Genomic DNA, 11,903 nt, shown 5'->3' with positions numbered 1-11,903 from the left:
CTTTGGCCTCTGCGTGGGAGGAGGTCGGTGGGGCTGTGCAGTGTTGGGGTTCATGGCCATTCAGTGCCTCAGTGTCCTCCCATAGCCCATATGCTGCTGTGATCTGGTTCTTGGTGGGCACAAGGTGTTCATTACCATCCCCTTGGTGTCACAGCAGGGAAAGGGCTGCTGTGAGCAGAGCTGGTGACTTTAAAAGCAGAAATTATACAAATGGAGAATCACAGGGTGCTTTGAGCTGGAGACCTTTAAGACCATCTCGTTCCAGTTTACCGTTTACCGCCCCGTAAACCCCCCATGTAGTTAAACCCCCACTAAGATCATGTTACTGAATAGAAAGAAGCTCGTTCTTTTGGGTTCTCTAGATGTGGACCAGCTGCAGTGTGTATCTGGTTGCCCCCACCCGAACATCCAGCCAGGCGTTATTCCCGCGGGTCACAGCGCACTTGCGGCCACTTCTCCGGGCTTCCTCGCCCTTGGGGCGGCCCGGAGCCCCCCGATCCCGCGGGCACCTCGCTCCTCTCCCGGGCTCTGCCAGCTGTCCCAGACACCTCCGGGCGCCCCGAGCGGGGTTCCCCCCCGTTCCCACAGCCCCCGAGCGCTCCCCGCTCCCGGTGCCCCCGCACCGCCCCCCAGGCCCCCCCGGCGGGGCGGGCGGGGGCGCTCCGGCTGGGGGCAGCTCCCTCCCGGCAGGCGGGGGTTAACAAAAACACGCGTTTTCCGCCGAGCCCCCGCCGCGCCCCGGCCCCGACCGGGGAGCCCCGCTCCGCCGCGCTCCGCTCCGCCCGGCCCGGCCCCGCTCGGCCCCGCTCCCTCCGGGCTGACGCAAGGCCGGGCCCGCCGGGGAGGCCGCGCGGGGCTGTCACCAGGGGGCACCGCCGCGATCGCCGAGCACCGGGAATCACCATCCTGGAGGGACAACAACAACAACAACAACAGAGAGCCCCGGCCCGCGGCGCCGGCGGGCGGCGGGACCTGGCCATGGCCCCCGGCTCCGGGCAGCCCTTCCCTGTCCACCGCTCGCCCGCCCCTCTGGAGCCCTAAATCCACTGTCGCGGTTTTGTAGCGTTTTTTTTATTATTTACATTATTTCTCTTTTTCCGCTCTCCCCTTCCTTCCCCGTGCCACCCGCCTCGGCGCCTCGGCCCCGCCGCGCTCCGCTCCGCTCGGCCGGGCGGGCGGGCGGCCGCGAGCGGAGCGGATCGGCGCGGTCGGCGCGAACATGGCGACGGTGCCCGTCTATTGCATCTGCCGGCTGCCCTACGACGTGACCCGCTTCATGATCGAGTGCGACGCCTGCAAGGACTGGTTCCACGGCAGGTAACGCACCGCGCTCGACACCCCGACCCCGGCCCCGGGCCCGCCGCCCCCGGTGCTCCCGCCGCCGCGCTCCCTCCCGCAGGCCTTCCCGGAGCGGGGAAGGAGGAGCCGCGCTTCCCGGCGCCGCTCCCGCGCTCCTCGCGCGCTGGTTTTGTGTGTTTTGTGGGTTTGGTCCTGGATTCCCGACACAAAGCTGCTCCCCCCGCGGTGACACTGGAGCCCCGGGGTGGCGGGGGCCATTGTGCGCGCCCGGGGAGGAGATGGGGCCGCCCTGCGGCGACCGCCCGCGGCTCCGCGCCGCGTCCCTCCCGGAGCCGGGCCCGGGGCGGGGAGCGAGGGGCCGCGGCGGCGGCCGCGGGGCTCGGCCGCGCTGTCAGCGGGCTCGGCCCCCGCGCCTCGGCCTCCCGCCCGGGCAGGGCTCGGGCACCTCAGCCGCGGCTCTCCGCGGCGGTGGAGTGGGCCCGCGGGGTGTTCCCGGGTGGCAGGGCGGCCATGGCCAGGGAGGGCCGGGGGCTGCGGAGAGCGCCCGCCCTGGCAGCCCCTCGGCGGCGGGGCCGGGCGGGGCGGTGGGAGCGGGCGGGCGAGCCCTCCCTGGCGCAGCGCCCGCCCCGCGGCCCCGCCGGGCAGCGCCCCCGCCCCCGGGGACCCCTGCGCACCCCCGGCCCTGCCCGAAGCCAGGGCCTGCCGTGGCGGGGCCGCGGGCAGGGGAGCGGCGGAGGAGGCCGGGCGGGGCGAAGGACTCGGCTTTTCGGCTCGTTTCTCCCCAAAGTGCTTCCCGGCGCGCAGACAATGGGCGGCCGCGGCGGAGTTGGGGCGGGCGGCGGAACTTCGGTGGCGCCTGGTGTGATGGGGGCGAGGGCGGCGACTGGGGTCCGAGAGCCTGAACAGCCACCGCACCGCCCGAGCAGCCGTGCCGGCGAAAGGGGTCACTGGGCGAAAGGGGGTACACGCGGGGACAGCCCCCCGGCAGGACCCCTCGCTCCCTTCGGATGTGACGAAGGAGCGTCAGCGGCATCGCAGCAATTCCCCAGGAGTGACTGAAGTGTAAAAAGTGCAATTAAAATCGGGTAAATCACCTGGATGAGCACTTTTTACGACAGGGGTCCGGTCAGGTTAGGCTGTCGCTCTTTCATCGCAACCAGCGCCCAGCAGAGTCTCCGAACAGCTGTCAGAGGAGGTGGAGGCGAGAGGCTCTGCCTGGTGCGGCTCACGGGTGCTCGAGCGGGCACTGGGGCATCCGCGGATCTTCCGTGCGCGGAATAAACTATTCAAGACGCTTTGCCGTGGCATTAGGAATGATGTTCTGCCGTTTATTTTAGAAGCTGTATAGAAACAGGAAGGGAAATACAGAAGCAGACAGTCCTAGTGCCAGTGCTGGCAGAAGGGTGCTCTGCACGTATGGTCCAGAACAGGAGGCTCGCAGGAATCGCGCTGGTCCGTGTCACTGAGGACGCGGGCACAGATGGTGAGGTGAGGCTGGAGAGAAGCCTCAAGCATGTGCACTTGAAACTTAGAAAGTTTAAGGACATGAAAAAATTAAGATTTTCAGGCAAAGTAATAACAGAGTGAATTGCTGAGGAGTAAACAGCAAAAGGAGGTAAACTGCTTGCACAGGATGGTGAATTCCCATTGAAACTGACAAAGAGAGGTTGCTTGTAGCTGATCAAGCAAATGATCATGTTGTGGGCAGCTCAGGGTCAATAGCAGGAGGAAAGGTGTTTAATTTTTTGGCGTAAGGGACAGAATTGATTTGTGGCACTGCTGGGGGGACGAGTTTGTACCCTTTTTCCTTAGTTTATAGTAGTGCCCAGAGGTTGATTTTAGAGAAAGAAAACTGAGGAGGAGTTCACTTTTCACAGTGTCAAAGCCTGAGATAATTGTATCAGAGAAGTTCATCGAGTATTAGGAGCAAACAGCTTATCTATGACACTGTTTGCTTTTCTTGGTAATATATAAGTAAATAAATAGAAAAAAACATCAGGATTTAGTTGTATAAAATTGTGTATGTCCTGGACACTCAAAGCACTGGTGTTAATGTTTATACAAAACTGCAACAAAAATATTCAATGTTATATAGTACTGCAACAGAAGATACAATGTTACGTAGGTTCGGCAACCAAATATGAGCCAGTGTGCCAAGCTGCACAGTGCTCAGGAGGATTGCCTGGTGTTTTAATCATACTTCTGTTTCTTTTTAACATGATGTACAGTGTGCAGTTCAGAAAAAAAAGGTGTCATTTCTGGTTTGGTTTTGTAGAAGCAGATCAGGTGTTTTCATGTTTCCCTTCTCACAGGGATTCCCAAATATCTAAAAGAAATATTTTTCATGGGTTTATTCCTGCAGCAGTCACAGTCTCCCTTTCATCTAAGGCTGGGCAACATCTCTGTGGCAACTTCAGCAGTTCTGATGGCAAATTGATATTTTCAAAGTATCTAAAGTGTGTAAGCTTATGTAATGTAGTTTAGAAGTTGGACACAGGGTAATGGAGCCCTCTCCACTTCTGGGACAAATGCACTGGGGACCTTTGGACACTGTTGAAGTGTGCTGAGCCGTGGAGCTGTTGGTGTGTTCACAGAACCCTGTGTCTCCTTATGAGACTGAGGTTTGATGATTCTTATTCTCTCTGTTTGCCTGAGCTGCTCCAGACAAGCAGCTTCCAGCTGTCTGGAAAGGACAGAGATGATCTTAGAGGCAAAGGGCACTAATGCCAAAGTGGGCATGGGACTGTTTGTCTCCTCTCCATGTCGTGTGTTCTCTGGTGTGGCTGTTTGGGCTGATGAAGTCCCACACACCTCAGTGCTCTGCTCTGAGCAGCCAGCCTGGTGCTCCGTGGTTTCCTGGCCCCTCCATTGCCTGTGCTGGCTCCTCTCCCCTTGGGTCCCATCCTAAGGAGGAGTCCTGGTGTTGTTCTGCCTGGTAGCAGGTCTGCAGGCAGCAGGGCCGGCCAGGGACTGGTTGGCATGGGAACTGGCTCTTTGAGGAAGACCAGGAAAGGAGGAGGAAGAGGGAGTGGTCTTGATGTGTGAAGAAGCTGAGATTCAGCAGATGCTATGGGTCACTCTGCTGCCTCAAGGCTAGGCCTGGCTGGACGGGAAGATTGGTGCCAGCTGTGCCACAGGCATGGGCCAGGGTCCCTGGGCCAGCCATGTGCTGCTCGGGCACAGGTGATGTGGGACAAGGGGGTTCAGCTGTATGGTGTGAGGAGCTCTGCCTTCTTCCCTGCTTGCAGGTGATGCTGCTGGCTGTCCGTGCCCAGTGACACTGTGCTGCCTTGCAGGAACACCCTCCATTCTCCCTTCCTGGGAGCAGCTTGCTGGCAAGTTGCTGGGCTGGGAAAAGTTGTACATGATGACCGGTCTCTGAGTGTCTCATCTGCAATGGAAACGTTACAGAACCTTGTATCCAAGACAAGTCTTTTTGTACCAGTTTGTTCAACTAGAAATCTAAATGGGGTTACTTGTTACAGCTGTAGGTGATGGGAGGTAAATTATTCATTTTCTCTGCAGTATTTTGTTACCTGTTCTTATAACCCATACCTGGTGCTGTAGGGATTGTGCTCACTAAATGAAATAGCAAGTATTGATTTTATTACTTCGTGTATATTTAACCTTCTTGCTCCAGGCCTAGCAGTGGTCAATAACTTAGTAAAAGGTTTAGTTACCTAAGAGCAGCTCGTGCAGTTATCAGAGCAGCCTGAAGTGATGGTGGGAGTTACTCAGGATGCCCTGGCACACAGAGTAAACATGGCTGGGTTAAGAAAAGCACTTCTCTGCTACACTGCAAAGCTAAACCCTGTGTGTGGGCAGATTTTATGCTCATAACAGATCATTCAGCATTTCCCTTTCAAAAACAGGTCTGATTTTACATGGCAGCATTTAGTTCTACTCTTTTATCCAGGCTTATCACTAGCTATGGGCAAATTGGGAAATTTGGGTAAAATCTGAAGATGAGGATAATCCTAAAACTAGAGTGCTATTTGCTTTGGTTTTATCACAGCAGAGGGAATCCCTGAGGTTAATCGTGCTGTGCCCAGAATGATTTCCTTTCATGTGCTGAGTTCAGATAGGACCAAAGTGTAAGTTTTTCAAATAATTAAAAATCTCAGGTTATTTCAATTTTTCCTGAAGAGTTAGTTGACATGACAGGCTCAGTTTTTCTGGGAGCCTGCCCACAACAGGTATCATGAACGAGCCATGCTAATGCTTATACTAGAATGCTTTCAAAAATCCAAGTCTAAGTAATACCAAGAGTGGACAAGAGTTTAATTGAATTCCACACTACCAAGAGTAGTGTAGGTTCATGGCCTACATGAACTTCCTGGTACCTGAGAGCCAGTATAGATCACAGAAGATTTTTGTATATAAAGATTCTTCTAATTCTAGAAGATTTTACCAGATTTTACCTCTGAAAGGATAAAATCTTAGAAATATTAAACACAATTCATGTTTAATTAAAAAAAGACAAAAATGCTGTGGTTTAATGAGTACTCTCCAGCAGCCCAAGCATTCAGCTGCACTGTTTTGTGAGCAGCCCTGTGGGCACCTAGGTACCCATTGAGCTCAGCACTAGCGGGATGACAGCCTTACCAGTCATGTCACAACAAAGAAATTAGTTCTGCAAGCAAAGGGGAACTTTTTCCTTTGTGCTGAATAGCTCCATAATAAAGGAAATGGGAAAGATGTCTTGACAAAAATTATCAAACAACTGTAACTACATATGAAGAGATACTGGTGACGAGAAAAATGTTATACAGTCACTCTAATGCTTTCCAAAACTCAGAGGCCACCATCTTTAATATTACCTTAATATATTTTCTTCTTTCTGACCAATATAAATTTTGTAGTAGCAGCATAGTATATTTACACTGAAAATTGAGTGTGTTCTCCTTGCCCAGATAGCCCTCTCTTGTATGGCAGCCTGTAGGTCTACAGTTCTCAAAATATTTTATTAAAACATGGTTTGTGGCATTAAGAGTGTCTTATAAAGGTGCTCTGAAGCAGTGCTGGAGTTTTTTTTGTGCTACAGGTGAGATGATGCTCTGGAATCATGTGGGTTTTTCATAGTGACCATGTCATGCATCTTATCAGTGACTGATAACTCTGTAACATTATCAAATCTTACACTGGCTGACTGATACCAGTAGTAATTCCTTTCCAGAGTTTTATCTGAAAAAAAAAAAGAGCCTGGTCACAGTCTGTTTTATGACTTTATGCATGGCTATTTTTAGATGTTACTTGGCTGTTGCATCCAAGTACCTCTGGTACACAATATAATGGCAATAACAACATATTTGGCAAATCTCACCAGGTCTCTCATTTAGATTTTTCCTGGGGTGTTGGTCTCCCACCCTGTGTGATGGCTGAGCATCTTCCCCCCCACCCCTGACCCCCAGAGGGCACTGTCTGTGGGACAGGAGTGTCCCGGGGGCCATGGTCTCCAGCAGTGTGGTGTGATCAGGCTGCAACATCTGAATGTCTTAACGTTGTGCCAGGGAAAGCTTCAATTGGATATTGGGGAAAATTTCTGCACCAAAAGGGTTGTCATCCCTGGCACAGACTGTCCAGGGCAGTGGTGGAGTCACCATCCCTGGATGGATTTAAGAGAGGTGTAGACTGGGGACGTGGTTAATGGTACACTTGGCCGTGCTGGGGGGATGACTGGAGCTGATGATTTTATGGTCTTTTCCAACCAAACAATTGCATGATTCTGTGAACTCCTGCTTTGTTCTGGTGCTTGGTGCTCTTCAGCACTGGGACCACAGCCCCAGACACCCAGGGATGAATATTTTCTCCTGATTTTGCAGAATGCAAATCCCTCCTTGTTGCACTCTCCTGGGCCTTTGGAAGAGCTGTTGTAAGAGGCTGACAACATGTGCAGGGCTCCCAGCCAGCAGCCCATGGAGGAAGAAAAAGGAAAAAGAAGGAGTTCCTTCTTTTCCTCTCAGGCACATCCCCAAAAACTGATGGCTGCTGCTTCTCCAGGTGAGGCCAGGGTTTAGTACTGTGCTTACAGGCAGAGCAGGAGTGAGGACGCCGAGTTTCCCTGGGTGTAATTGTGCTTAGCTTCCCAGCTAACCAAGATAGACTTCTCCTGGGATATTCAGCAATTTTTAGTGCTTTATCCATTCGTTTTAGCAAGTAATCAAGACAAGCAGAAAGTTAAGCAATTGTATATTTTGACAGGAAAAAATAAACCAGAATTGCAGAAACAAAGATATTTTTAAATTTCCTGTTTGCAATTGTCAACCCAGTAATCTGGAACTATGTGAGAACTGCCTTATTGTTTTTATGGAATTGCTCATGGATTTCATTGTGTTTTCCTCTTTTAGCAAAATACACAGTACATTTACTCTCAGAAACAGAATTTCGCCTCATCTGGCAGACTGGAAGGATGTAACAAGTGAAAAAAGAAGTGAAATATTTCTGTTAGGTATCAGTAGCTGTGATTTTTTATTAAACCTCCATTTTTGCTGTTAACATCTCAATGGAAGGGAATGGAAATGTGAAAATTGGCTGGAATGCTGTTCCTGTGCCATATGTGCCATGTCCCTTGTGTCAGCAGCACATGGATCATTGTGCAGGATCATTGTGCAGGAGCACAGTCCCCACAGCCAGGTTGTAAGTGAGATTTAATGCCTTTATTGAGCATCTCAGCAAAGCCTCTGGGTTGGGGCAGGTGGGGGAAGCAAAAGGACTTGCAGTACTGTTGCTGCTGGGCTTATGTGTTAACAGGGACAGTGTCTCCTGGATCACCATACTATCCACTTGGGATTTCCTCTCTATTTGTGATCAATCACTAAATACCCTTAAATAGATTGCAGCAGTTACTAAGGAAGGTGGAGGGTATCTAGTGTACTCTTAATTTATTTAGCCAAAATGAGCAGTTTATTGGCCAGGAGCAGGACCACTGGAACCCCTGGCTCCTTACAGGCCATGGGGATAGCATATGAACAGCATATGAGCTCCTTCACATCCCAGAAATGTTTCCCAGGGAATTAAAGAAAAAAAAAAAAAAAGGATAAAAAAAAAGCTGTCACTGAGCAGTCCTCCTGGATACCTGAATGAGGAGTCATTGAGCAAAGAATGGTAAACACGTGGGGCTGCTAAGTCTTTTGTTCCATGATCACTTCAGAAATCCGAGTCACAGAGGTGCCATTAGAAGCCACAAGACCCTCAGAGAGCCCAAGTGCCCGAGGCTGGGAGTCCAGGGGCTTCTTGACATCCTCTTCTCTCCTGCTCCTTCATATGGAACACTGACCATGCTGCTCTGCAGCTGGTTGCTGATAAGGGATTCATCATTCCAAAGATTTGACTAATTCCCGCTCTGGCTTTGCCTTTCAATGAAACTTCCACTGAAAGGTGAAAAGGTTGGTAAAACATGTTAAAGAGGGTTGGAAAAGGTGAGGATGCTATTTCCTTACAGGTGAAAATGGGGCTTGTTCTAAAAGGGGTGGATTTGCTTTTGTTGAGATGGCTGAGGAGGTCTTAAAACACTCAGTTGTGTTCTGAGAAGATCCTATGAATTCACAGCTTTTACTGCCAAAGTGGTTCTTGGCAGTATCTGGAACTCTTATCCACCAACTCTTTTGCATCAGGACAAACACACTAGCCAAATGAAAGGATGGTTGTTCTTGAGGGAAAGTCAACATATCCACTAATGACTTGTCCCAATGTTTATTAGTTCATTTTTGGAAAAAATCATGTGTATTTCCAATCCAAGTTTGCTTATTTTCAGTTTCCAAGTGCTGTATTATTGCATTAGTGAAGAACTTCTTTCTCACTGAGGTGTTTCTATCAATGTTTTGATATGCTTCTGCTCAAGTCAACAATTATGAGATGAAAAAATTGTTCATCTGGGTTTGGCTAAAATAGTAGAACATTTCTTCTACAGTCCAAGAAATACTCTCAATTTTCTAGTTCTATACTGAGACCTTTTAACTTTTGACCATGTTGAGGTGAATGTTTTTCCCATCTCTTCTACTCCACATTCAGGTTTCCCTTTTTCTTTGTTTATATTTGCAGTAACTTATCAGACGAATGTTGGTTATCTGCATTACACTTGTAAAGGAGCCAGATATGGCTGTACTAGTTACTTTTTAAGCAGTCTGGTTTTGAAACTGGGTTTCTACCTTTGGAATTGACTCATGAATAGCAGCAGAAAGCCTCAGCCATGTTCAGAGTTGGAGCAAGAAAAACCTCTCGTCTGCTGAACTAGCACTGATAAGACAAAGTGCTGAAGGACCAAGGAAAGCATACAGAAACATGTAACAGTCCCTCAAAATAAATTTTTAGACTATTACATGGGACTGTGACAAAGTTCAGCCTGGTGGAATCACAAGGTGCTGTAGTGGCCGCACACCAGCTCCTGCTGAGGGATGCCCGCCCACAGTGCTGTCCTTCCAGCACTCATGGGAACAGGCTTCACAGTCACCCCAGGCAGCAGCACATCATTCCCTGAGCCCTTGCTCCCAGCTTCAGCAGCACAGCTGCTCACCCCTCTGCTCAGCTGGCACTGCTGCACCCCCACAACCCCAGCTCCAGGTGCTGGGGAAGGAATGGCTGTGTGTCCATGGATGCAGCAATGTCCTTAGAAGTCAAGGATTGCTGGAACATGTGGGAGTAAAACTGCAGGGGACTGAGCAATACCAGGGTGAAATGCAGCTGTGGGTGAAAAACTGTTACTATTCCTGATACTGGTGTAAATCACAGACTGGAGGAGGCAGTGCAAGGCAGAGGCACAGCGTGTCAGGACACTTCGCTCGGAATGGATGGAGAGGGCTCACAAGGACTTGAACACATTATTTTCCTTCATTCTTTGGACACAGAGTTGCACAGAACTGTTAGGAACTGAGCAAATGATTTCAGAGACCCCCCAGCCCTGCTCCTGGGCCCTGCCAGGCTTCGCAGGACCATTCTCCCGCAGCACTGTCAGTGCCTGTGGCATTTTCCGGTTTTATCAAGTTTTACCCTCTTTTTGACATTGCACCAGACTGACCAGAGAACAGGATAATTTTGCCCAAACACCTCCTGTAAAAGGCAGAGTGCTGAAGTTGGCTGTACAGTGATGATTCCTGCTCAGCCCCATGGAGGAACACCTTATATCTCAGGTACCTCTGAGGTTTGGGTGTGATCAGCTGTGTGCTCCTCCTGCAGGTTCACTGCTCCCCGTGAGCAGTTCACAGGGAATGTGGTGATACTCCTTTGCTTTGCAGGCAGGGCACAGCCCACTGCCCCTGTGGGATGCTGTGAGTGTTACTGAAAAGTGGGAGTTCACGTTTCAGATTCACTTGTGACATTTGCAGAGTGCCTGGAGAGGGGAGCAGGTAAGGAAATGGGCGCTGTGAGTGACACCAGCAGGGAGGAGATGGTGTGAAGAGCAGTCTTGCACCAAGAGTGCTACTGGGCACAGCGTTCTGCTCCCAGTTACCATCTGGGGCTGCCCTGAACTGGTGTTGGCTGCTACCTAAGTCCCATATACAATTATGTCCCTTTTTACCCTACTGCTAAATTTTTCCATTTAAAAAATGCTGAACTGAAGTAGTTGCTGGAATTCAGTTACAGTCCTACTTGAAAAATACCCAAAGGGCTGGAATGAGTTGGAGCTGGGGTTGTTCCCTCATGCTTCCAAAGCAAGGGGCTGTAGGAAATTATCTATTCAATATTTCACTTGTAGTCAGAACTGGTGTTGCCTGTAGTGTTCAATGATGAGCCAAACCTTAAAATTTTTAAGTTCTCAGACCTAAGCTTTTTCCCAGGAGGATTTCTGCAGGGAGGGTGGGCAGGTTTTGTTGTTTAGTTGGGTTTTTTTTGGTTGCTTGGGACTTTTTATTTAGAACAAGAAAAACTGTTGTTTTATGCTTTGGTGCAAGGAAGTTTTTCAGACACAAAGCACTCACAAATGTTCTTCAGAATAATTATTTCTGCTTTTTTGTGGTGTGAGAGTTGACGAATGGTTTGAGAAAGGAAAATGTGTGTCAAGGAGGTGTTTCTGAAGAGCACTTACCTGGAATCTTACAGTGAGTGGGAGCAGAGCCATCTGGCTGCCTGCAGTCACAGCCTCAACCTGCTGGCTGCTGCTGCTGCCTTTTCATTGTTCCTTCTGAATTCTGTGTTTCTTTGCATTCTTGGAACTCTGAAATCCCTCTCTGAGCAGAACTGATTGCTTTAATTGCAAACCATGTTGATGGGGAGGCTCTGTGGCACTGGCCTGCTGGCATTCCAGGTCCTGCTCATGCTATGGGGCTTCTGTGGGACAGAAATGGCACAGAAAATGTCACAATCATTTTTTAAGGAAGGATGTCTTATGGAGCACTTTTAAAGAGTGTCTTGTGGAGCACATCCTGCATGGACTGGAAGGGCTAAGTCAGGTAAGGTTTTCCCTTTGAGAAGAGCAAGGCAGAGCTCTAATTTTGTGTTGATAAGTCACAAGCAGTGAAAGAATATTAACACTTCATGTTATGTTTATAAAAAGGCAAGAAAAGTATCTGGAGGAAAAGAGGAAATTTATGACTTTCCATAGAATCCCGGTGTCATTTGTGTTGGGAGGGACCTTAAGCCTCACCTGGTTCCTGCTTCCTGCCAGGGTG

General features: G+C 50.2%; 1 protein-coding gene across 2 annotated transcripts in view; it reads left to right on the top strand.

Annotated features, from left to right (window-relative positions):
• The first annotated feature begins 865 nt into the window (after positions 1 to 865).
• PHF2 (PHD finger protein 2) overlaps positions 866 to 11,903 on the top strand; it is a 53,725-nt gene continuing 42,687 nt past the window's right edge. Inside the window, exon 1 of one of the 2 annotated variants that reach the window (XM_053953953.1) lies at positions 866 to 1,317. In XM_053953953.1, the coding sequence (XP_053809928.1) occupies positions 1,220 to 1,317 (98 nt within the window). In that variant the 5' untranslated portion in view covers positions 866 to 1,219. The remainder of the gene's footprint in view (positions 1,318 to 11,903) is intronic. The other variant, XM_053953951.1, reaches the window with a different exon arrangement.

This window comes from Vidua chalybeata, chromosome 12 (genome assembly GCF_026979565.1).
Source record: "Vidua chalybeata isolate OUT-0048 chromosome 12, bVidCha1 merged haplotype, whole genome shotgun sequence".
Lineage (NCBI taxonomy): Eukaryota > Metazoa > Chordata > Aves > Passeriformes > Viduidae > Vidua > Vidua chalybeata.
The sequence above is the reverse complement of the archived record's forward strand: the minus strand, read 5'-3'. Positions and strand labels throughout refer to the sequence as shown.